Source organism: Gopherus flavomarginatus, chromosome 16 (assembly GCF_025201925.1).
Source record: "Gopherus flavomarginatus isolate rGopFla2 chromosome 16, rGopFla2.mat.asm, whole genome shotgun sequence".
Classification (NCBI taxonomy): Eukaryota; Metazoa; Chordata; order Testudines; family Testudinidae; genus Gopherus; species Gopherus flavomarginatus.
This window is the reverse complement of record NC_066632.1, coordinates 25,886,592-25,909,769: the sequence shown is the minus strand read 5'-3', so window position 1 is coordinate 25,909,769 and position 23,178 is coordinate 25,886,592. Positions and strand designations below refer to the sequence as shown.

Here is a 23,178-nt window from a genome sequence, read left to right as displayed (position 1 = left end):
GGGGGCAGAGTGTCTGGGCGCTGCCTGGGACAGAGACCCGTGGCTGGGGGCCAGAGTGTCTGGGTGCTCCCTGGGACAGAGACCCGCGGCCGGGGGCAGGGGGCAGAGTGTCTGGGTGCTCCCTGGGGCAGAGAGCAGCTGCCAGGGGCGGGGGGGCAGAGTGTCTGGGTGCTCCCTGGGGCAGAGAGCAGCTGCCAGGGGCGGGGGGGCAGAGTGTCTGGGCGCGCCCTGGGGCAGAGACCCACGGCCGGGCTCCTGGGCAGGGGGGCAGACTGATGGGCCCGTGGCTGGACGCTCCCTGGGGCAGAGACCCGCGGCCCTGCAGCGCCTGGCACACAGGACCCTGCCCGGGGGCTTAGCCGTCCAGCGACCGGGCCAGTCCTGGGCTGGGGGCGCGCGGGGGGGGGGGTCCGGGGGCTCGGCCCCGCAGCCCCAGCTTCGCCCCGAACCCAACCTCAGCTGGGCCGGCTCTGATTGGCTGCCAGCCCAGCCAATGGGCGGCCGGCGCAGCTACTCCTGAATGAAGTGTGTTGGGCTGCGGAGTGACTCCGGGAGCGGCGGGTGCCCGACCCGGATCGCAGCGGCAGGGACACGGGAGCTGCGCGGCCGCCCGGATCCGCCAGCCGGGGGCCCCGCCCGGCCCCAGCGGGGAGCAGGTGGCTGCGGCTCGCAGCCCGGCCCGAGCATGTCCTAGCGCGCCCGGCACGATGCGGAGCAGCCGGCGCCCGGGACCTTTCCTCTGCCTCCTCCTGCTGCTCTGCCGCCCGGAGCTCGCCGCCGCCCAGGCGGGTAAGTCAAGGCACGAGCGAGCCCGATCCGGAGCCCGTCGAGCGTATTAAGGGGGGGCTGCACCCTTGGGTGTCACTGGCTCCGCTGAGGGGCTGAGGAGCCTCTGAACCTGCCCCCCGCCCCGGTCCAGCGGAGACTCGAACCTGGGTTGTTTGCACCGGCTGGGAGCGCAGGGCGGAGGCAGGTGGATCTTAAAGCCACAGGGCGGGGGGGGGGGGGAGCTGGAGCTCTCCCCCTTGGTAAACTGAGGTTCCTTAGCTCACTGCCCTCGAGCGCTGTGCAGAGGTCAGGGGCTGGAGGGTGCAGACTAGTGGGTCAGGGAGCCCTGGGGCCGGTGACCAGCCGGCTCCGGCCCCCAGAGTCACTACCACCTTTGCACAGTTCTAGCCAGTGGCAGGTGCAAAATCAGCCTCTGCCCTGGCGAATTTCTTGGGGCTCAAAGTGATTCAGGTGCCTAATCCCATGGGAGTTAGGGGCGTAAAGCACCGTGTGGCGCTAGGGCGGGTTCGGACTCTCCCCCCTTCTGCCTGTTTTCGGCTTCAGAAAAGAACTGGTGGCCTTTGGCTTGGGACGCCTCCCCGGTAGTTTTCAGTGAATTGATCTGTTTGAACTGTGGCAGGGCAGCGGATGTGACTGGGGGCAAGCCAAGGCCCCGGTCCGACGGTCGCGTCCCCGCAGGCAGGGCCCTGTCTCAGGATCAGGGCCCAGAGGATGCCCCCCCACACTCTCCCTTGGCGGCTAAGGCTACAGCGCCCAGGGTTTGAGCAGGAGTTCACGAGAGATCGGCCCGGGCAGGACAGTGGATGCTGCGGGGCTTCCTGCCTCACAGTGTCGAGTGGGAATGTGCCTGGCGGGCGGCGGGAAAGGAGATCGCGAGGACAAGGCCGCGCGGGAGGCCAAGGGCAGGACTCTGGTATCTTGCTTTACAAGTTCTCGGTCTCTCTGCGGGGCCTCGTCTCCTGAGCACACTTGACTAACAGGCTTTGGCAAGTTAAGGAACTCGGAATTGCTGGTTCAGCGGCCGGCGTTTCCTGGAGCCGGGCCAGGCCCTCTGCGCCCTGGGCACCTGTTGTGTTTGTTTGTTGGGTGTGGGGCGGGAAAGCCGCCTCGCTTTGTCCACTGCTCTGAAAGTGCCCAGTCCTGGGGCTGGCCTAGGCTGAGCCTGGTGAAATCAGGGACAGAGCCAACGGAGCCGTGACCGGGTCTCGGGCGCAGGAAAATGTGGGTTTGCTCCCAGCGGTGCAGAAAGCTGCTTGGAGCGTGAGGCCAAAAGGAACCATCCGTGCTGTTCAGCCACTGAGCTCACAGCGCTTTGCAATCTTTAGTGTGGTGAGACAAACATCAGCTCCCCCGTCTTGCCAAACTCCTGGGTGTCACCCACACACCCCAGTGCTGAACTCAGTGACTTCAAGCATTTCCGTCCTCATGAGACTAAACTATTGTACGCCTCGGCCAGAAAACAGGAGAAAGCCAGGGGCCACCAGTGCCTGAAACCCTGCTATGGAGGGGGATTGATTGGGTGGGCAAATCACTCCCCTGGTCTTGTGCCTCAGTTTCCCCACATGGTGGGGAAGGAGCACCGATTCCTCTCTTGCAGGGCTGATTAGTTCATGTTTAAATGGCTCCAGATCCTCAGCTGGAGACACTAGGACGAAATATTTGTCGGATTATTCGAATTGTTCTCATCCGCCCTGCCTGCTAATGACCCCCGCGAGGTGCTGGCTTGCGCTCTGTCTTGGCTGCTTGGAAGCAGTTTGGGGGAACATTAGCAGCACCTGCAGTTGGTTCCCTGGTTATCAAGGATGGAGGGAAAAGAAGCAGATAACTCAGGAATCCCTGCCCTGTGCCGTGCAGACGGAAGTCAGGGCACTTGCTCCAAATGGTCCCTGTTTAAACTCTGCCGGCCTGGTTCTGCTCTCGCCTTGCCCAGAGCCGCTTTACCCTGCTCCTCTCCATGTACGCCGAGGCGGCAGGCGCCCCAGCCCCGCTCCGCGCCCACAGCAGATTTGCATGCCCAGCGCTGGCTGAATTGTTCTGAACTGAATCACTTCTGCAGAAGCTCCCGTGACTGGTCTCACTGATCGCACAGGTCTCAGCGCAATCCGGGGGGTGGAGCAGTGCAAAGCAACCTGAAAACAACAGCGCACCCAAGGGATGTTATTGCAGGGGCTGGTCCACTCAGGCGGGGAAAGGGCAGCGTCGCCAGATTGGGGTGGGGTGGGGTGGGGCGGGGGGGTGAAAGCAACACTTCCCTTCATGATGTAACCCCAGAGAGCCGGCTCTGTTTTCCTACGAGCGTGTGGCTGAGTCATCAGACAGCCAAGGTGTTTGCAATCAAGGTTCCTGGTTTCCACTGCCTGCTCTGGGTTGGGCACGGGGCCTAGGACACCTGGGTTCTACTCCCAGGTCTGGCTCTCTCTGTATGACTTTAGGCAAGTCACTGCCTCTCTCTGCCTTAGTTTACCACATGCATAAGCAGGGGCTAATGCGTCAGTGGAAGGACCTGTGAGGCAATGTTCTCCGGGAGGGGATCTGAGATTGTAATGGGGAGCATTGCCTGTGCGAACCATCAGGGGCTGGGACCCAGGAGTCCTGGAGAAACTCTGGAAGATGAGGCGGCTTTTTACAAGGGATTCTCCTGAGCACTCAGGGACAGGGTCAAGGTTATTTGTGTTTTCTGGATTTGCAGAGACCTTTGCTCTTGTTTTGTAACTGATCTGCTGTATGTGCATTCCCGGGCGATCCTTCGGGCTGGGTTTTTCTTAGCTCCTTGAGGAATCCGGCCTTCCTTCCCTGTGGCGTGGTGCGACTCGTGCGTGTCTGTCACCCCCAAGTGTGAGCGCCGCTTGTGATAAGAAGAGCGTGAGAATCCGATTCCTTGGCAGTTGTGACAAACAGAGGCTGCTGCTTCCTGGCCCTTGGGCTGGGCTGGTTTGTCGTGTCCCGCTAGGATGGGATCTGATCTCTACTCACTGGGGCAGGGTGGAGCAGGGAGTCCAGACTGCCCTGTGCGGGGGACGGGACTGGATGCTTCAATAGACCTTTTCCATCTTGAACACTAGCGCTCAACCCTCTTGCGAGGATGTTTTTTCCATTCACAATGACTTCCTCCATGGCCACTGTGCCAGGAAACCAGCCCAAGGCCCTGGCTTTCCCTGCGGTCCCAAGTTCCTCCCTCTGACGCACCTTCCCCACCTGCCCCATCCTTGCCGAGATGCTGGATCCTGATGCCAGGAGGCTGAGAGGCACCAGCTCCTCGCCAGCGTCACTCTCCTCCCAGCTCTGAGGAAGGAGCTGAGTTGGGGGGGGCACAAAGGCACCTGTGCTCCCAGGCACAGCTGGCTGCTCTAATTTTAGGCCTCGCAGCCTTGACCGTGACCCTTTAAAACTGCCGTTGGTGCTCGGCTCCTGCCATGTGCTCTCGCAGCCGCTGGCTTCATTTTGGGGCTGAGGCAGGAGCTGGCAAAGTAGCAGCCGCGGCTGACGTGAGGACGCGCGGTTCCCTAGAGCCACGTCCCGTGGGAGCTGCTCCAAGCACATCGCGGATGGAATGTGGCACGACCCAGCTGGAAATGGAGAGGAAGGATGGTCCATGGTTAAAGTGCCAGGCCAGGACTCTGGAGACTTGGAACATGGAACAAGTCAGACCAAGGGTCCATCTAGCCCAGTGTCCTGGGTGCCGACAGCGGCCAGTGCCAGGGCCCCAGAGGGGATGAACAGAAGAGGGAATCATCAAGTGATCCATCCTCTGTCACCCATTTCCAGCTTCTGGCGAACAGAGGCCAGGGACCCCATCGCTGCCCAGCCTGGCTAATAGCCATTGATGGTCCTGTCCTCTGTGAATTTATCTAGTTCTTTTTTAAACCCTGCTATAGTCTTGGTCTTCACAACATCCTCTGGCGAGGAGTTCCACAGGTTGACCGTGTGTTGTGTGAAGAACTTCCTTTTGTTTGTCTTAAACCTGCTGCCTTTTAATTTCATTTGGTGGCCCCTAGTTCTGTTGTTACGAGAAGGAGTAAAGAACACGTCCTTATTCACTTTCTCTACACCAGGCAGGGTTTTATAGCCCTCGGTCATATCTCCCCATAGTCGGCACTTTTCCAGACTGAACAGTCCCAGTCTCATGCATCTCTTCTCACACGGCAGCCAGTCCAAACCCCTCGTCATTATTGTTGCCCTTTTCTGAACCTTTTCCAATTCCAGTATAACTTTTCTGAGATGGGGCCACTACATCTGCACACAGTATTCAAGGGGTGGGCGTCCCATGGATTTATATAGAGGCAACGCGATATTTTCTGTCTTATTATCCATCCCTTTCCTAATGATTCCCAACGTTCTGTTTGCTTTTCTGAATGCAGCTGCCCATTGAGTGGATGTTCCCAGAGAACTATCCACAATGACTCCGAGATCTTGTTCTTGAGTGGAAACAGCTAATTTAGACCCCATCATTGTATACGTAGAGTTGGGATGATGTTTTCCAATATGCATCACTTCTCATTTATCTACATTGAATTTCATCTATCACTTTGTTGCCCAGTTACCCAGTTTTGTGAGATCCTTTTGCAGCTCTTCGCAGTCTGCCTGGGACTTAACTCTCTTGAGTAGTTTTGTATCGTCTGCAAATTTTGCCACTTCACTGTTCACCCCTCTTTCCAGATCAATTAGGAATATGTTAAATAGGGCTGGGCCCAGTACAGACCCCTGGGAGACACCACTATTTACCTCTCTCCAGTCTGAAAACTGACCAGTTATTCCTACCCTACCCTTTGTTTCCTGTCTTTTAACCAGTTACCGATCCATGAGAGGACCTTCCCTCTTATCCCATGACAGCTGACTTGGTGTGGGACCTTGTCAAAGGCTTTCTGAGAATCTGACTATATCCACTGGATCCCCTTGTCCACATGCTTTTGACCCCCTCGGAGAATTCTAGTAGATTGGTAACGCGTGATTTCCCTTTACAGAAACCATGTTGACTCTCCCCCATTCCCAGCGGGCATGGTCTCTGTATAGACCCGAGACCTGTCCCTCCAGCTCTCTGCCCAGTGTCTGTCCAGAGCCCAGCACCATGGGGCCGCTCTGACTGCCCAGGCGGTGTCTACGCAGTTACAGAGCAGCAGCCCCGGCTGATCGCATGGGAGGTGGATCTGCTGCAGGGCAGGGTCGTTCTCTGTAGCACCGTGAGGTTAATACTTTTCAAGCTCTGCCATGAACCGTCCCAAGCTTTCGGTCTCCTGGTACCTGGCAAGTTCCCTGGCTTCCTTATGCCACCTTGAGTGGGTCCTATATGACTCAACCCCTCCAGCCTCCCCTTTTGGCGTAGAGGCAGAGTCCAAAAGTTCTCCTGGAGGGAAGTGAACGCCCAGCCGTTGTTTTGAAGCCCAGCAAGGAAAACAGCAAGACAGGTGCCCAGAGAGGTGACTAATCACAGGGCAAACACCCTGGGTGTGTGAGGGTTCTCTTCCCCCAGATCCTCTCCAGGCTGATTTCAGAGGTGGCCAGGACCCAGCCTAGCTCTGTTCTGTAAATGTCCCATATGCACCAGGAAATTATTTCTAATTTATTATGCGTGTTAAGGTAGGGCCTGGGGGATCCAGCTGAGATTGGTGCCTCACCATGCCTGGCACTGCCAGACCCACAGCTTGAGATGGTCCTTGCCCCAAGGAGCTTCCAGTTGGCATAGGCAAGGCAGGCAGGAGACAGTTTCACACATAGAGAAACTGAGGCAGGAGAGTGGTGGTGATGAGCCCAGGGACGAAGGAGGCGGGAGATGGAGTGGGGACCCTGTTCTGTGAGCCAGGGGCAGGCCCCCAGTCAGGTGCCGCAGGGGATTTGTCCAATCAGGATCAAGCCAGGATCTTGGATGTGTTCAGCGTGTCGGGCAGCGGTCTGCCAGCGTGGTGGGTGTGGCGGGCTGCGCGAGTGTCCGGGCCGAGCTCCCTCCCTCTCTCTCTCTTTCTTCCATGCCTTTATCTGGTTTTCGTTCAGCTTCTGCGGCTCCTGTGTGCGGCTCAGAGCCCAGGCCAGGAGCTCCCCCCATCCCCTCCCACCGAGCACCCAGGCTTTATCTGGGGCCAGGACATGGTGTTTTCTCTCTGTAGCTCTTTTGTTCCTGGCTGGTAGCTGCTCCGACAAGCAAGAGTTTTTTCAAAAGCCCCTAATGGGCCGGAGGCTGGGAATGAAAAGCCAGCCCCACGCCCAGGCGGGGTGAGCGTATAAAGGCGCCCCATTGTGTCGCCATGACAGCCGTGGAACTGGAGAGGGCACAGCGTCAGGACCCCCTGCCTGGCTGCCCGGGGCTGTCGGCAACTCAGCCTCCACCCTGGGGCAGCACGACTGCTGACTGGGGCACCAGGACTCCTGGGTTCTATTGCTGGCTCTGGGAGGGGAGTGGGATCTAGTGGTTAGAATTGGGGGCTGGGAACCAGGACTCCTGGGTTCTATTTCCACCTCTGCTACTGCCTTTCTGCCAGTCATGTCCCCCTGCTCTGCCTCAGTTTCCTATCTCAGTGAAAATCTTTGTTGGCTGCCCCCTCCCTCCCACGGCTTCCTCCTGCTCCCACCCCCCTCTATTCATCAGAGGGGGTTCTGGTGGGGGCAGCAGCAGGAGCTGCCTGCCTGGCACCAGGGCATCTGTACAACGTGGTGGTGAAAATGCCAGGGGCTCACAGCCCCTCATCTGTACCATCCCTTGGCTACAGCCGGGTGGGTGGGGGGTCATGGTGGTCCTTGTTCCAAGGAGCCCACCGCCCCTGTCAGACACAACTGCCCACGCCAGGATATTTCACCCACAAGGCTGTTTACTTCCTAGTACCCAGCCTCACTTCTTCCCTCCGCTCACCCCGTTGCTCCCAGCGAGCCCCCTGCACCCCAGCTGGTCTGGGGCTCTCTGGGCAGCAGCGTGGAATGCCGCAGACAGCGGCTGTGTTCCTGCGCAGCTCGCTGATAACACACAGCAGCTCAAGCTCTCCCATCCATCACCCGCCACCCGGGGCACGTTGACAAGGCTTCTCTGCTCCTGCTGCTGGCTGGATTCGAGGGACCGTCTGCAGACAGAGCTCCGTCAGCGGGAGAGTGGGTGCGGGGGGTCAGCCAGAGCCGCTGGCACCTGGGGGGTCCCCACCCCAGAACTCCTGCTGGCAGAGGACGTGCCAGGCTGGATTGGAACCCAGGTCCGCCCGGCCCCAGGCTCGATGCTGGGCAGCGCCAGGCCAGGGCAATTCAGATGAAGACTGAACATGCGACGACCCTGAATGCTCCTGGTTTCGGGGCGGGGGGGATGGAATCAAAGGGGACGTTGCCGAAGCTCAGTGACCCCCAACGAGACGTTAAATCCCTGCCACGTTGATTGTCACGTGTGTCCTGTAGGGCCTGGTGCTGCCCAGACAACAGGCATCAGTCTCCATCTCCTGCTCCGGGGGGACCTTGGGGGATGCTGCCCTCGGCTGCAGACCCATTGGGTGCAAGGGGAGCCCTGGATCAGGCCCTGACTGCAGGCCCCACCCTGCATGAACCCATCTGCATGTCAATGGAAGGCATCAGCCCTGCCTCCACTGCCATCCTCCGCTCCCCACTGGGAACCCTCCCCGGGCCATTCGCATGCCTGTGTCCTGCCCCAGGTCCCTCGCCTGCTCTCTTCACCCTGCCTGCTTCGATCCCCAATGCCAGCCACAAGGGAGGCACCACACAAGGGCCCCGGGTGCCCCCGCAGGCTTCCCACCCTGGAGTGCCCTGCGTGGAGCTGCACTGCCCGGCCCGGAAGCAGGGACGGGGGACACTTTGCTTCCATTGACACTCCCTCCCAGCTTTAATCCCCTCTCAGCCAGTCGGGGCCCAGGACACCCCAGGGATGCGTTCAAGGGACTCCTCTGTCCTGCCCTGGGCTGCTCACCGGCCCTTTGCTTTTCCCTTCTTCCTGGTTTCTTGTCCTGCTGAGACCTGAGCAGGGAGGTTGGTACTTTTCCCCGTGGGCAGTTGTCCAGCAGCAGGGGAGAAAGGGGCTTGGGGACTCAGATGCCTGGCTCCTTTACGCAGCTCTGGGAGGGGAGCAGGACCTGGGGGTTAGAGCAGAGGAGCTGAGAGTCAGGACACCTGGGTTCTTTTCCTGACTCTGGGACGAGGGTGGGGGGTTGGAGCTCTTCAGGCAATGGGATTTATTTGTCCCCTGCCACGGGCGAATCAGGACTCCTGGGTTCTATTGGTAGCTCTGCCGCTGACCTGACTGCCCCCCCTCTGCGCCTCAGTTTCCCCCTCAGCATAGTGGGGATGGCGACGGTCAGTAGGCTCAGGGCTGGAAGTTTCCGGAGTGTTCGAAAAGCAGCGGGATCCGCCGGGCGCTCAGGGATGCCCAGACGCATGCGCCTGCTGAGGATTTGGGGGCTCGGGGGGGCGGGGTTACTCCCCCATAGCGGGGCTGATAACTCTGCCTGGGGAGGCAGCTCAAGGAGCCTCTGGGGCTGCGCCTGGCTGGGTACATGAGGGAGACTCTGTCCCTTTGTGTGTCCAGTTAATGATTTAAAAGCCCCTCTGTTCCCAGCCTCTCTGGGGCTAAGCCAAACTCCCTGGACCCTGATCTCTCTGCCACAGGCTGGAGCTGGGTAGCCTGAAAACAGCTGCCAGAGCCCCTGATCAGGCTGTACTGGGCACCCGGCCTGACAGGAGCATCTGAACTCGCGTCCAGTGGACTTTGGGTGGGTTTTCTCCACATCATCGAATCACAAACGTTCAGCTCGGTTCTCAGTCTCTGCTCTCAGGAGGGCAAAGGCTGAAATAGTGCGGGGGAAGGGTAGGGCTGCAGGTCGAGAGTGAGCAGAGCTGGAGGGAGCCCAGGGCTGGGGTCACAGGGGCTGCGGGTCAGGAGTGAGGGGCACTGGCAGAGCTGGAGAAGGGGGGAGCCCAGGGCTGGGATCGCAGGGGGCTGTGGGTCAGGAGTGAGGAGCACCGGCAGAGCTGGAGAAGGGGGGAGCCCAGGGCTGGGCTAGCAGGGGGCTGCGGTTCGGGAGTGAGGGGCACCAGCAGAGCTGGGGAACGGGGGAGACCAGGGCTGGGCTAGCAGGGGGCTGCGGGTCAGGAGTAAGGGGCACAGACAGAGCTGGTGGTGGGGGAGAGCCCAGGGCTGGGCTCACAGGGGGCTGTGGGTCGGCAGAGAGGGGCACCAGCAGAGCTGGGGGGAAGCCTGGGGCTGGGCTCACAGGGGGCTGTGGGTCGGGAGTGAGGGGCACCAGCAGAGATGGGGAATGGGGGAAGCCCAGGGCTGGGAGAGCAGGGGGCTGCGGGTTGGGAGTGAGGGGCACCGACAGAGCCAGGGAACAGGGGGCCCGGGGCTGGGAGAGCAGGGGTTGTGGGTTGGGAGTGAGGGGCACCAGCAGAGCTGGGGAACGGGGGAGCCCAGGGCTGGGCTAGCAGAGGCTGCGGGTCAGGAGTGAGGGGCACCAGCAGAGCTGGGGGAAGCTACTTTCCAGGGCCTAGTCACACAACACTGCGGTTCTGTGGATCGCTGGGGCCAGGCCGGCCAGGCTCGGCTCACTCAGCTGCTGGGGGTGGGGTGGGGTGGGGGGCAGATGAGTGATGGGGCCTCAGCATCTTTTATCCTTGGGCCGTTTGGGACTGGTGGGGAGACGGTCCCGGGTGCTTGGAGCAGTTTAAAGTGGAGACTGGTGGGGTGGGGGCGGGAGTGGATTCCAGGGAACGGATGAAGTGAGGCCAAGCAGTCAATCTGCAGCAGAACTGGGGACAGAACCCAGGAGTCCTGGGTCTCAGCTTCCCCGCTCTGACCATTAGACCCCACTGCCCTCCCAGAGCCAGGGACAGAACCCAGGAGTCCTGGCTCTCAGCTTCCCCGCTCTGACCATTAGACCCCACTGCCCTCCCAGAGCCGGGGACAGAACCCAGGAGTCCTGGCTCCCCGCCCCCACCAGGCCATTTCTGTGTGATGGGGAGGGAGCATTTCTGGAATTCCCTGAATGGCCCTGGGTGGGGGGAGGGGTCCGGATCCCTCCATTCACTCTGCATCATGGGGGGGACAACACTGTGTGTCCCCCTTGCCTGCCCCTCGGGGTGGTGTGGGGCTGGGAGCGAGGTGCGGCCTGGCCCAGGATTGGGGGGTGGCAGGGGGTAGCTCTTGAAGGAAAGCCGGAGCAGGAGGGGACAGAGGTTTGATGGACCCTGAGGGGGGCAGGTAACGGCCCCTCTCACCCCACTGCCTGGCTGGGGAGCTGCAGCCTGTGCTAGACACAGGAGACCCCTTTAGTGGGGGGCAGTGGGGTGCCAAGGCCCTGGGGACTGAACCTGCAAGGCAGGGCCTGCCTGTCCCTGGGAGGTGTCTCTGTCTCGGGCTGGCAGCTCCCCGCGGGGTCCCCAGCTCTGGCTCGTAGCCGGGGCTCCCTCCCCCTGCCCCATGGGCCAGGCCCGCGGGCCCCAGCCTGGAACGCAGCTGGGAAGCTTTTTTTAAACTCCCACCAGAATAGCTCCTGCGGCCGCGCCCAGCTGCCCGGGGTGGGGGGTTGCGGCTGCCTGTCAGTCACCACGGCCCATCCCCCGCTCCCATTGGGGGGTGGGACACCCCCCCCAGCCCCATCTCCGAGCAGGGGCCACCGGAACCGAGTTTAAGGCGCTTCCTTCCCCGGGCTCCTCTGTCGGGGTGCGGGGGTGTTTGTCTGGCACCCCCCTGCCCGCTGGCTGGGGGGGGGGGCTTTTCGGGGAGACAACAGCCTGGTCGGGAATCCGGGGAGCCCCTCAGGGTGGTAGAGCACAAAGAGTTAAAACACCAGCCATGCGGGGTGGGGGGCAGCTGGGGCTCTCGCCCTTCCTGACCCATCTGCCCCCAACTCCCACCCCACAGAGGTGAAAGGTCCCATCCCCTCTCCTACCGCCCCCAAGCCAGCCAATCCCTCGCCCTGGGGCTAGATGGGAGCCGGTGCCCCCCAGAGGGGACCGGCCCCTGCCCCATTCCCTGCCCCCCTAAGCCAGCCAATCCCCCGCCCTGGGGCCAGATCAGAGCCGGTGCCCCCTAGAGGGGACAGGCCCTTGCCCCATTCCCCAAGCTGCTCACGCCTGTGCCAAGTTCCCCGTTCTCTGCGGCAGGGGGCATATGGGGGGCCAAGACGGGGAATGGGGGGTTGTGCTGAGCCGCAGGCATCACAGAGGAATCTGCCCCACCCCTGTCTCCCCCAGCCCTGGGGGGGTGGGGGCCCGGTCTATCCACCTCCTCTGGTGCCAAACCTCTGTGCTGAAGCCTGACTCCTGGCGGCTGGGGTGGGGGCAGGGAAGGGGGGGCCCTTATCTCAGCCCAGAGACAAAGACCCTATTTAACACACACTGCCTGAGTCACGTCTGGCCCCTTGGTACCGGCCTTGGAAGGGGCCATCTGAGCCAGCAGGAAGGACTGGGGGGGGGGAGGCTGGACTGGCCGAGGAAGCCAGAAGCGTCCCCCGAATGACTCCCCCAGCCCTTTATCGGGCAGGAAGGGCCGGGTGCTGGCTGGCCGATGGGCCTGTATCCTGGCCTGGAGCCTCCTGTCTGGACCTGGGCTTTGGGGGGGAGGGAGATGGGGGGAACGGCTCCTTGCCTGAGCCTGGCTGTGGACGCCACAGGACCTGGGGGAGGGCTCTTGTAGCCCCCCCATCAATAGGCTGGCGGGCACTGCCCTGGCCTATTGGAATGGGGGGGTAAGCAGGGGTGTTGAATAGTGGGGGGCTGTAGGAGGGGGGCTTGGAGTGTAGGGGGGCATTTGCAAGGAATGGTATTTTGGGGGAGCAGTAGGTGGGGGCTGTCTGGAGGGTTCTAAGGTGGGGCTTAGGAGGCTGCTTGGGTATTTGGGGTGCTGGAGAGTTTTGGGGTGCTCTAGGGTGGGGTTGCTGGGAGGCAGCAGAAGCACAAAGGATCTGCCCCCATGTCCCAGCGGGGGGGGGGTTCTCTCGACTCCCCCCCAGGTGCAGGGGCAGGAATCTCAGGGGGGTGGGGAGGAGCAGGGATCCCCCCTGGTGTAAACCAAAAGGGGGGCAGGGATGAGCCCCCCAGAGGCCCAGGGGGCTCTGGGAATTGGACGTCAGGGGGCAGCCCCCCCAGGATTTGATGGGCTGGAGCCATTTGTGGCGGGCGGCGCTCCCCTCCCCACGAATAATCCCCCTATTGTAAGAACAAGCCTGGGGCCCTTCATCCCCCGCCTCCCCCCTTTTCCCTCGGCCGCACAAAGGGCCCCTCGGAGCCTGGGGAGCAGATACGCCCCAAAGCTGCAAGGCGGCTGCATCCTGCGGGGCCGGGCACAATGAAGCCCCTGTGCGTCCCCCGCCCCCTCCCTGGAACTGGCAGGGCCGCCCGGTCCCCGTCCCAAAGGGCCGATTCTTCTGCGCCAGGGGTGGGGGGGGTGGCATCTGACCTTTGCAGGGTCTGTCAGAGATGATGGAAAGTTCAGCCGGGTGGGGGGAAGCTGAGGGGGTTGGGGGGCAGTGATGGGGGCGGGGTGGAGAGAGAAAGAGGGGCAGAAGATGGGGGCAGTGATGGGGCGGTGTGGAGAGAGAAAGGGGGGCAGGAGATGGGGGCAGTGATGGGGCGGTGTGGAGAGAGAAAGGGGGGCAGGAGATGGGGGCAGTGATGGGGCGGTGTGGAGAGAGAAAGGGGGGCAGGAGATGGGGAGGGCAGGGAATGGGGGGAGGGGAGGAGCGAGGAAGGGGGGCAGGGGTTTGGATTGAACCCACAATCAAACGGAGGGAATGGGGGTGCCTGGGCTTTCCTTCGACCCTGTCCCCCCTCCCAAGAGCTCTAACCACTAGCCCTGCTGCCCTGCCTGTGCTGGGAACAGAACCTGGTGCCCAGGCCTGTGCTGGCCGCGTGCTGGAGGCCATGGCTGGCCTCTGGGGCGTCTCTGACTCGGGCCGGGCGCCCCCAGTCAGGGCTGCTCGTGCTGCGTGACGCCGGCTGGCAGCGCCTCAGTCCTCGGGACGCGCCGGGCGGGTTGTTTGCTCCCTTGCAGAAGAAGCACCTCGGCCAGTTCTCCCCTCTCCCTCCTGGGCGTGGGGAAACCTCGCGGGATTTGGGAGGCGCCAGTCTCGCCCCTCCGCAGCCTGGCCCCAGGGGTGAGGGGCCGGGGGAGCCTGCGTCCGGCCCCACCGCACCGCGGGGGATGACAGGCCCAGAGAGGCCGGGAGGTGCCCACGGACACGCTCCCTGTCTGTGGCCCACCTGGCAAATGAACCCAGGTGTCCTGGGTGCCAAGACTGGTGCCCTCCCCATGCTCCGTCCGCTGGAGCAGTGCCCGGGGTGGACGGTGGGTGGCAGAGGCCTGGGCAGATGGCCTGGCGCAGGGCCAGGGGCGCTGGAGCTGTGGCGGGAGGCAGCATATGGGCCTTGGCCCCGTGGCGAGGCAGGATCGGGTCCTTCACCCGCTTGGCTGAGGTGCCCCGCCCGCCTGCTGGCATCGGCTGCCCCCTGGCCACATCCCAAGCGCTGCCTCCCCCAGTGGGTGTCACAATGGAGCTATTATGGCAGCGGGAGGGGGAGTGGAGCGGCCGTCACTTGTTTACCTGCAGGAGGGTGGGGCGGGTCCCTCGGCTGGTTGGCGAGGGCCCAGGAAGGGCCTGGCCAGGAGTATTGGCTGGAAGGCAGCCAGGGAAGGAGAGTTGGGGGCCCCCAGCGAAATGGAGGGGGCTAAAGCAGCCCCCCCCCGGCTGCTTTCTGGCCTGGAGTGAGACTGAGCAGCCAAGCCTGGTGCAGGGGAGAATATCCATTGCAACAGTGTTTCCCCGTCCTGCCAGGAGGGGCCGGGCGGGCGGGTTGTGAGAACCCCACCTGCCCGGGGGGCGCGGGGGGGAGTGTGCGATTAGCCCGTTAGTGGCTCTCATGCCCGCACGTTCCTCGTTGCAGTGTGTGCGGGGACCCTGAACGGGCTGAGCGTGACGGGCGATGCCCAGCACCAGTACCAGACGCTCTACAAGATGTACAACAACTGCGAGATTGTCATGGGCAACCTGGAGATTGTGCTGATCGACCACAAACAGAACCTGTCCTTCCTGCAGGTGAGGGGGGCCGTGCCGCCTGGCAGTGGGGGATTGGCCCGGCCCGGTGTGGGGGGTGCTGGGGATTAAAGGGCACTGTGCTGTCTCCTCCCTCCCATCCCGTCCGCCTGCCGGGTGGGAAGCTTTACTCACCCAGCCTGGTTTCCCGTGCCAGCTGGTGACCTGCTCTGACGTGCCCGGCTGACAGCTCTGGGATCTGGGCGCTCGGGGGCCAGGGAGAGGCAGCATCAGGAGCAGAGCCGGGCTCCAGCCCTTCCCCTTGTGCTGGCCCCACGGCTTGGGGAGATCGATGTGCCTCCGGGGTCGCTGCCTTGGCGAATCTGGCTCAGCACAGCTATGCCACAGCCCCCTGGCAGCGCTGGCACCCAGGAGCTAGTCCTTGCTGGTGGGAGCGGGGGATAGGGGAGGGTCAGACCCCAAACTGCCCTGGGAGAAATCAGGCCAGGTTGGGGCTGCCCGTGCACCACGGGATTGGGAGAATGCATGGGCAAATGCAGACTTCCGGACACACGTGTGTGCAAGCACAAATACACGTGCAAATCCTCTCAGGGTCAGGCTGTCAGCCGGGCACGGGGATCATGCGGGCATGAACTGAGGGACTTCCGAGGCCCTGGCCATTTGACCACTGCTGGGGGTGGGTGGGGCAGGTTCGGAGTGCAGAGACCCGGAGCTTCTGGGTCACCTGGTGGCCCTCAAACCTTCTCTTTTATTGACCCCCTCGCAACCCACAGAGCTGGGCCCCAGAGCAGGTGAATTCTTGGAGGCTCTGGGCCTTGTCTGCTCTGGGGTGGGGGGAGTATAAACCCCCCCATTGAAACGGATCTTTAATGGCCCACAGCTGCTGGTGCCGTGAGAATTCGGAAACCAATGTGCTTCATGCACAGTCGTTTCTGTGAGGGAGAATCACCCAAGCAGTTACGGTTACACAGCTCACGTCTTTTCCTATAAGCCGCAGCTCCTCGAGCATAAACCCCCAGGAACTATGCTGGCCTTGCACTGTATCCCGAGTGGCAAACAGAGCTGGCCCAGCTACCAGTCCTACCTGGAGCCTTTTTCCCTTTTCTTCCCCCTCTCAGGAACTTGGTCTGTCAAGAGTCCCCCGCCCGGAGCAGGGTCTAGGTCACCCAAGCCCCTTGGTTCTAGAATCTCACCAACGTCCCTCGAAGCGGAGCCTAGGTTGCCCCAGGCCTCTGTCTTAGATGCTAATTGGGGAACTAACTTAACGAATTTACTTTGCTTCACATTTGTACCTTTTTGTTCGTAAAGGAGTTACATGCTCCAGAAATGTGCCTTGTGGGCGTTTAGGGCTAGCTTCTTAATTCATATTTTGGAGAGCGGCGGGGGAGGGGGGGCGCTGAGGAACAGACACAGGCCAAAGCTCAATCAGCGTTTACCCTCTCATCACTGACTCATTCTCGCTTTCAGCGGGATGCCACCCAGCATGGTCACTGTGACACGTTAGCATGCGCCAACCCCACTGATGCCATGATGTTCCCTTTTCTTTACTTTGTGAGCTGGTTCCCTGCTGGTCTCTTCCAAAGTTCGATGTTGAAACCGTATATGCCGATCGAGCCGTTATCACCCATTAATTCCAATGCAGTTTCAGCACTTCCAGTAATTTTTCATATCGTTGATCTAATGCTAAGAGAATCCTGCTCCCAGAATCCTCTCGCAAGTTCAGACCTACCAAGCCGTACCCACCTCATGCTCGCCACATTCACTCACATCAGTCACAGCAATTCAGAATCATTTGGCAGCGGCCCCGACACCCCCCAGGGGAGCCGAGGCTGTAAGCTGGCAGAGCCCAGAGTCTCGGAGCTGGCTGCAGGATGAAGGAGGCCGTGGCAGGCTGCACAGATGTGGCAGGAGGTGTGTCCCCGTTAGGGTGACCAGATGTCTCGCTTTTATAGGCTATTTGGGGCTCTCTCTTATATAGGTGTCTATCACTCCCCACCCCCGTCCCAATTTTTCCCACTTGCTGTCTGGTCACCCTAGTCCCCGTGTGCGTGTGGGGGACTCTCCCTGCTCTGAATACCCAGAGGTCTCCAGCGCCCTGTCCATCCTGGCTTCCCGGGGCTGGGCAGGGGCCTGCTGCCTTTGGAAGGTCCTGGCCGTGCTGACGATGAGGGAGGGAGGTTTGGGCACGTTGGGGACTGACAGCACTTTCTTCCGCGGCTCCAGACCATCCGGGAAGTGACAGGCTACGTCCTGATCGCCATGAACGTCTTCACGTACCTGCCTCTGGGGAACCTGCGCGTCATCCGGGGCACCCAGCTCTACGAGGACAAACACGCCCTCTTCGTGCTACTGAACTACCACACCAACGGCTCGTACGCCCTCCGCCAGGTGGGGTTCAACCAGCTCACGGGTGAGTCAGCCGGCCCCGGAGAGCTGGCCTGGGGCTCTCCCGCGTGACCCGAGTTGGGCGGTTCTCAGATAATGTTGCGCAAGCAGCGTCTGATGCCGGCGGAGAACCCTGTGGGGCTGCCCCTGCCCCTCTCGAGCTGCCCTCACTGCCACCCCAGGGCAGGGCGGGGACATGCTGGCAGGGGGCGGGGGCACGTGTAGTGCTGGCTGCACCTACTCTCCGCATAAACACGGTGACCTCATCCTTGGCCACTGTTCACCTGCGCTCAGATTTGCGGGCGGAGGAGGGAATTCACTGCAGGCTCCAGGTGACACATCCTGCCCTGGCAATGCCCTGCAGAGCTTCCCCCCCTGCTGGCCAAATGCAGCCACTTCTGGGATGGCTGACAGGAGCTGCTCACAACAACGCCATGCAGCTGAGGGGAAAATAGCCTGGATCAGAGCAGTGGGCTACCTTGTCCAGCGTCCCCTTCTCCAGGCAGTAACCAGGACCAATTGCTCTGGAGGGAGATGCAAGCAGCCCTGGAGGCTGCAGGGGGGATGTTGGGTAGGTGAATGTATCCCCCGTGTTGGACTTTGGCCGGGATATGGAGGCTGATCCCCCGCTCTTACCCAAAGCACCAGGGGATCCCAAACGACCTGAGCGCTCAGGGCTTCCCCTCTGGGTTGGACCCACTCTCGGGGGAGCTCAGCGCTGGGCCAGTGCCCCGGAGGCCGAGGTGACGTGTTTATCTGCAGAACCAGCAGCTCACATGCACCAGCTCCTCTAGAGTCATGCTGCTGCCGCCCGTCACCCTGGTGTCTGGGCACCTTCCGCTTTGGGGGTGGAGACAGGGAGGAGCAGCATTCTTTTGGGGGGGGCCCTTTCGCAGAGAGGTTCGCCAGCGGGGCATTCGGTCTCCTGGTGCCAATGTGGGGGCTGCGATGAGACCAGTCGGAAACTGGGGACCTCCAGGTGCTGCGCTCTGGGCCCTGCCCCCAGCCCCTGAGCTCCCCTGGCAAGGCCTCTGGGACCACGCCTCTGACCTGTGCCCCCCCGCTGGTTCATGGGGTGAAAGTCCAGGGGCCTACGGGCGCTTTATGGGCGCTCCTGGCCAATGGGACAGCGGGGCGGGTAATCAATCCCCTTATCGGCGCCAAGAAGCAGGTTTATGAGCATTTCCCGGCCGCCGCTGGGCCATAAGCAGGTGAACGGTTTGGGGCAGAGGCTCCTCCAAGGTCAAATGCGCCTTGGCTGTGGGAAGAAGCAGCATCTGGAGGGCAGGAGGGCCGGTGAATCGGCGCTAGGGGGTGCTGTTTAGCAAGGAGTGGGATCAGGAGGGGGGGCTGCCCCCTTGGAGTCAGGGCTGAGCCCCACGGCCCAGGATGGGGCTAGGAGGTGCTGTGGGGCGGGAGGCTCACGAGGGGGCTAGCGGCTGTGCCTTTCAGATGAGATAGGACAGAGGTGATGGTCAGAGTCCCCTGGCCAGTGTCTGAGTGCCAGCCTGCAGCCCCCTCCCTGGCTCCACGCCGAGCCCCCCATGCATCCGGCTATTCGCTGGGCTTCTCTTCACTTTCTGTCCTGGGCTGCTGGGTAGTTAGACGTCATCCCACCGAGAGGTGGCTGCACTCCGGGGCAGGGCGGAGGCGGGGAGGGAATGAGCCTCCTCTGAGTTTTGCACCTTTTCCGAGCTGCACAGCTCAGCCCTGGGTCTGCACACAGTCCTGACCCCTCTCGGACCCGGGGGCCGTGGGGGGTTGGGTCAGCCCCACACCTTGCGTGTACTTTGCAAAGCCCCCCGGGGTATTGGGGAGGGGAGAAGCTCAGCAGCCAGGCGCCCAGCCTCGCCCGTCCTACCAGCCCAGGGGGGCTCCCGGGTGCCTGTGAGGGGCGTGGATGTTCGACTCTCTGGGGAGCCTGTCGGGGCCCCGTTCGCAGGCGCGTGCAGGCTGGGACGTGTCCCAAAGGGTGGTTCCCGTCACCGGCATCCCGGCCTGACCCACTGGCTGCGCCTGGCTCTTTGCATTCAGAGCGCTCCAGCCGCCCCACCCCAGACGGAGGCTTTTATCGGCGTCCTCAGCACCCCATGGCAAGCGACTGGCCTGCCCCGCCCCGGCGCTGGGGCTGCCGTCCTGTCCCACGCCCCGACTCCGGCTGTCAAAACAACCCGGGCTGGGCAGAACCAGCGAGGAATTGCCTCCTGGAGCCAGAAACCCCCTCTTGCCTCTCCTGGGAGGTAACCCTCTGCTAATGGGGTGCACAGACCCTGGGGTGCGAGTGGGGCTCTGTGTTCCCGGCCCCAGACAATCCCCATTTCTGGCTCTGTCCCTCCACCGCCACGGGGCCATGAGCCCCCTTCTCTGCCCCCCCCATTCCGCCACCTGGCTTCTGGGAACACCCCGAGTCCCGGCATGGGGCGGGGGCAGGGCCGCGGCTCGGCAGGGGGCACTGCCCCACGGCACAGCCCGGTCCCAGCAGGTCCTTGCCTTGCAGAGATCCTGGCGGGCGGGGTTGACATCGAGAGGAACGAGCAGTTGTGCCACGTGGACACCATCGAGTGGAGGGACATCATCCGGGACCCGCTGATCGACCCGGTGGTTCAGCAGAATGGCAGGAAGTGTAAGTGTCCGGGAGGGGGCAGCCCCGGCCCCCGCTGCCTCTGTCCTGCCGGTGACAGCCCTGGGCCCTGGCTCCCCTTGCGCCAGGAATCTTAAGCCCCAGGATCTGGTCCCGAGTCACCCTCAGTGTGCTCAGTCTCCTGCCGAGAGCCCCCCTCCCTACCTGGCTCCCCATCTCTCCTCTCGCCCCAGGGGCTGCCCTGGGGCAGGTTTGTCCTGGTTTCTGCCAGATGCAGGCAGGTCCTTTCATAAGCACAAATGTGGCCAATTAACAGGGGCTCAGGAGTGTTGGGGTCTATTCGCAACTCTGCTACTGACCCCCTGGTGTCTCAATTTCCCTTTCCACCCTGGGGGCAACTCCCTTTGTGCAGCATCTGCCACAATGAGGCCACCTGCCAGAATCACACACTAACAGGGAGGCAGAATTGGGATCCTGCTCCACCCCTCGTTGCATTCGGTTCCCCCATTGTGCGCCTCACCCAGCCTGTGCCCCCAGTGCTGCAGGGCGGGGCACCCAGTCACCACCACCCCCTTTGCAAATATTAGCCCTCACGGCCAGTGTCCAAAACTCCTTCCCAAGGCAAACAGGGCCTGGCAGGGCTCCCAGCTGCAGAGAAGAGCAGGGCCAGCCCGGCTTGCCAGAATGAAGGATCGAGGATGCTGCTGTACTCACTAGCCCCACTCCCCTGCCAGAGCCAGGGAGAGAACCCAGGACTCCTGGCTCCCAGCCCCCTGCTCTTAACCACTAGACACCGCTCCCCTCCCAGAGCCAGGGAGAGAACCCAGGACTCCTGGCTCCCAGCGCCCCCTGCTCTAACCCACCAGCCCCCACTCCCCTCCCAGAGCCAGGGAGAGAACCCAGGAGTCCTGGCTCCCAGCCCCTCGCTCTAACCACTAGACCCCGCTCCCCTCCCAGGGCCAGGGAGAGAACCCAGAATTCCTGGCTCACAGCCCTCTGCTCTAACCAATAGACCCCGCTTCCCTCCCAGAGCTGGGGAAAGAACCCAGGAGTCCTGGCTCCTAGTCCCCCCTGCCCTGCCCTTGCCTCGGGGGATGGAGCAGGTGGTGACTGTGGGGCAAGCTGAATTTGGGGAGGTCTGAGACCTGGGCCGACTCTTCTGTCCCGTGCTGCAGCCCTGCCCGTGCAAGGGGCTGGCTTCAGCACCCCCCATGCCATCCGGCGCCCTGCTCTGCCCGCCTGGTCTGCCCTACATGAGGGCACCGGAGCAAGATCCCATCCCCTCTGCCTGTCTCTGACGCTGGGCGTTTCTCTCCTCCCAGGTGCCCCCTGCCATGAGAGCTGCGACGGACACTGCTGGGGCCCGAACCCAGAGGACTGCCAGAAATGTGGGTACCTGCTCGGATCCTGCCAGGCATGGGGGCGGGCGGCTGGGAGAGCCAGGAGCCAAAGGGGGGGTCTCTGTCTCACAAAGAGAGACCAGACAGTGGCAGGCCGGGGGCTGGATCCACAGGTCTAGTCGGGGGGCCGGACGGGGAGCGGTGGGCCGGGGAGGGGGTGTGGGGACCAGCCAGGGGGCAGGTATCCTGGGGTGGAGGGAGGTTGGTGTGAATCCCCCCGGCTCGCCTAGGGCTGGGTGGGCCTGGATCCGGCACCGTTCACCAGACAGCGGGGCTGGGGGCCAGCGCCTGAGCTGGCAGGGAGGCGGGAGGGGGCTGAGAGGGGGCTCAGGCTACCGCCCCCCTCACCCATCTCCTCTGCTCCCCCCTCAGTGACCAAGACCATCTGTGCCCCGCAGTGCAACGGGCGCTGCTTCGGGCGCAACCCCAGCGAGTGCTGCCATGACGAGTGTGCGGGGGGCTGCACCGGCCCCCGCCAGACTGAATGCTTTGTACGTCCCCTGTGGGGCGGGGGGGCTGGGGGGTGTCTGTACTGGGGGGTGTCTGTCTGTGCTGGGGTGGGGGGCTGGGTGTCTGTACTGGGGTGTGTCTGCTGGGGGAGGGGGGCTGGGTGTCTGGGCTGGGAGAGGGAGGCTATCTGTCTGTCTGTCTGTCTGTCTATACCAGGCCAAGGGGAGCGGGGTGGGGGGTGTCTGTCTGTCTGTCTATACCAGGCCAAGGGGAGCTGGGGGAGGCGCGGTCTGTCTGTCTGTCTATACCAGGCCAAGGGGAGTGGGGAGGGGGGGTGTCTGTGTGTCTGTCTATACTAGGCCAAGCGGAGCGGGGTGAGGGGTGTCTGTCTGTCTGTCTATACCAGGCCAAGGGGAGTGGGGTGGGGGGTGTCTGTCTGTCTGTCTATACCAGGCCAAGGGGAGTGGGGAGGGGGGGTGTCTGTGTGTCTGTCTATACTAGGCCAAGCGGAGCGGGGTGAGGGGTGTCTGTCTGTCTGTCTATACCAGGCCAAGGGGAGTGGGGTGAGGGGTGTCTGTCTGTCTGTCTATACCAGGCCAAGGGGAGTGGGGAGGGGGGGTGTCTGTGTGTCTGTCTATACTAGGCCAAGCGGAGCGGGGTGAGGGGTGTCTGTCTGTCTGTCTATACCAGGCCAAGGGGAGCTGGGGGAGGCGCGGTCTGTCTGTCTGTCTATACCAGGCCAAGGGGAGCGGGGTGGGGGGTGTCTGTCTGTCTGTCTATACCAGGCCAAGGGGAGTGGGGAGGGGGGGTGTCTGTGTGTCTGTCTATACTAGGCCAAGCGGAGCGGGGTGTGTGTGTCTGTCTGTCTATACCAGGCCAAGGGGAGCGGGGTCGGGGGTGTCTGTGTGTCTGTCTATACTAGGCCAAGGGGAGCTGGGGGGGTGTCTGTCTGTCTATACCAGGCCAAGGGGAGCTGGGGGGTGGTGGTGTCTGTGTGTCTGTCCCCGTGTGCTGGGCTGGGGTCCCTGATGCTGTGTCCCCTTCCCCCTCCCCAGGCCTGCCGCCACTTCAACGACAGTGGGGCCTGCGTCCCGCTGTGCCCGCAGCCGCTGATCTACAACAAACTCACCTTCCAGCTGGAGCCCAACCCCGACACCAAGTACCAGTACGGGGGCATCTGCGTGGCCAGCTGCCCACGTGAGCCGGGGCGGGGGGCTCCCACGGACGCCTGAACTCTCCCGGGGGGGGGGTCCCAGCCATCCAACTCCCCATAAGACCCATTGCCGGCGGGAGGGTAACTGGGCCTGGCCCTGTTGTGAGACACACCCCCACCCCCATGCTCCTCGCACGCTCCGGTGCCCCTGCTCCGTGCCCCACACTCACCCTTCTGGGGAGGGGAAGTCACTGGGGAATCGTCCTTCCCAGCACATACCCCCGCCCCCCACCAAGGGTGGCAAAGGGGCTTTGCAAAGAGCAGGGTTATTAGAGCTATGTGGGGAAACTGAGGCACAAAGCCAGGCGGGTGCGTGCGGCGTGCCTCAAGGGCAGACAACCAGCCTGGCAGAGCTGGGAATAGAACCCAGGAGTCCAGGTTCCCAGACACCCT

General features: G+C 62.6%; 1 protein-coding gene across 1 annotated transcript in view; it reads left to right on the top strand.

Annotated features, from left to right (window-relative positions):
* The first annotated feature begins 693 nt into the window (after nt 1-693).
* Nucleotides 694-23,178, top strand: part of ERBB3 (erb-b2 receptor tyrosine kinase 3) — a 34,932-nt gene continuing 12,447 nt past the window's right edge. Inside the window, exons 1-7 of the mRNA XM_050924641.1 lie at nt 694-789; nt 14,647-14,798; nt 16,980-17,166; nt 19,639-19,764; nt 21,045-21,110; nt 21,495-21,613; nt 22,628-22,769. Of these exons, the coding sequence (XP_050780598.1) occupies nt 708-789; nt 14,647-14,798; nt 16,980-17,166; nt 19,639-19,764; nt 21,045-21,110; nt 21,495-21,613; nt 22,628-22,769 (874 nt within the window). The 5' untranslated portion in view covers nt 694-707. The remainder of the gene's footprint in view (nt 790-14,646; nt 14,799-16,979; nt 17,167-19,638; nt 19,765-21,044; nt 21,111-21,494; nt 21,614-22,627; nt 22,770-23,178) is intronic.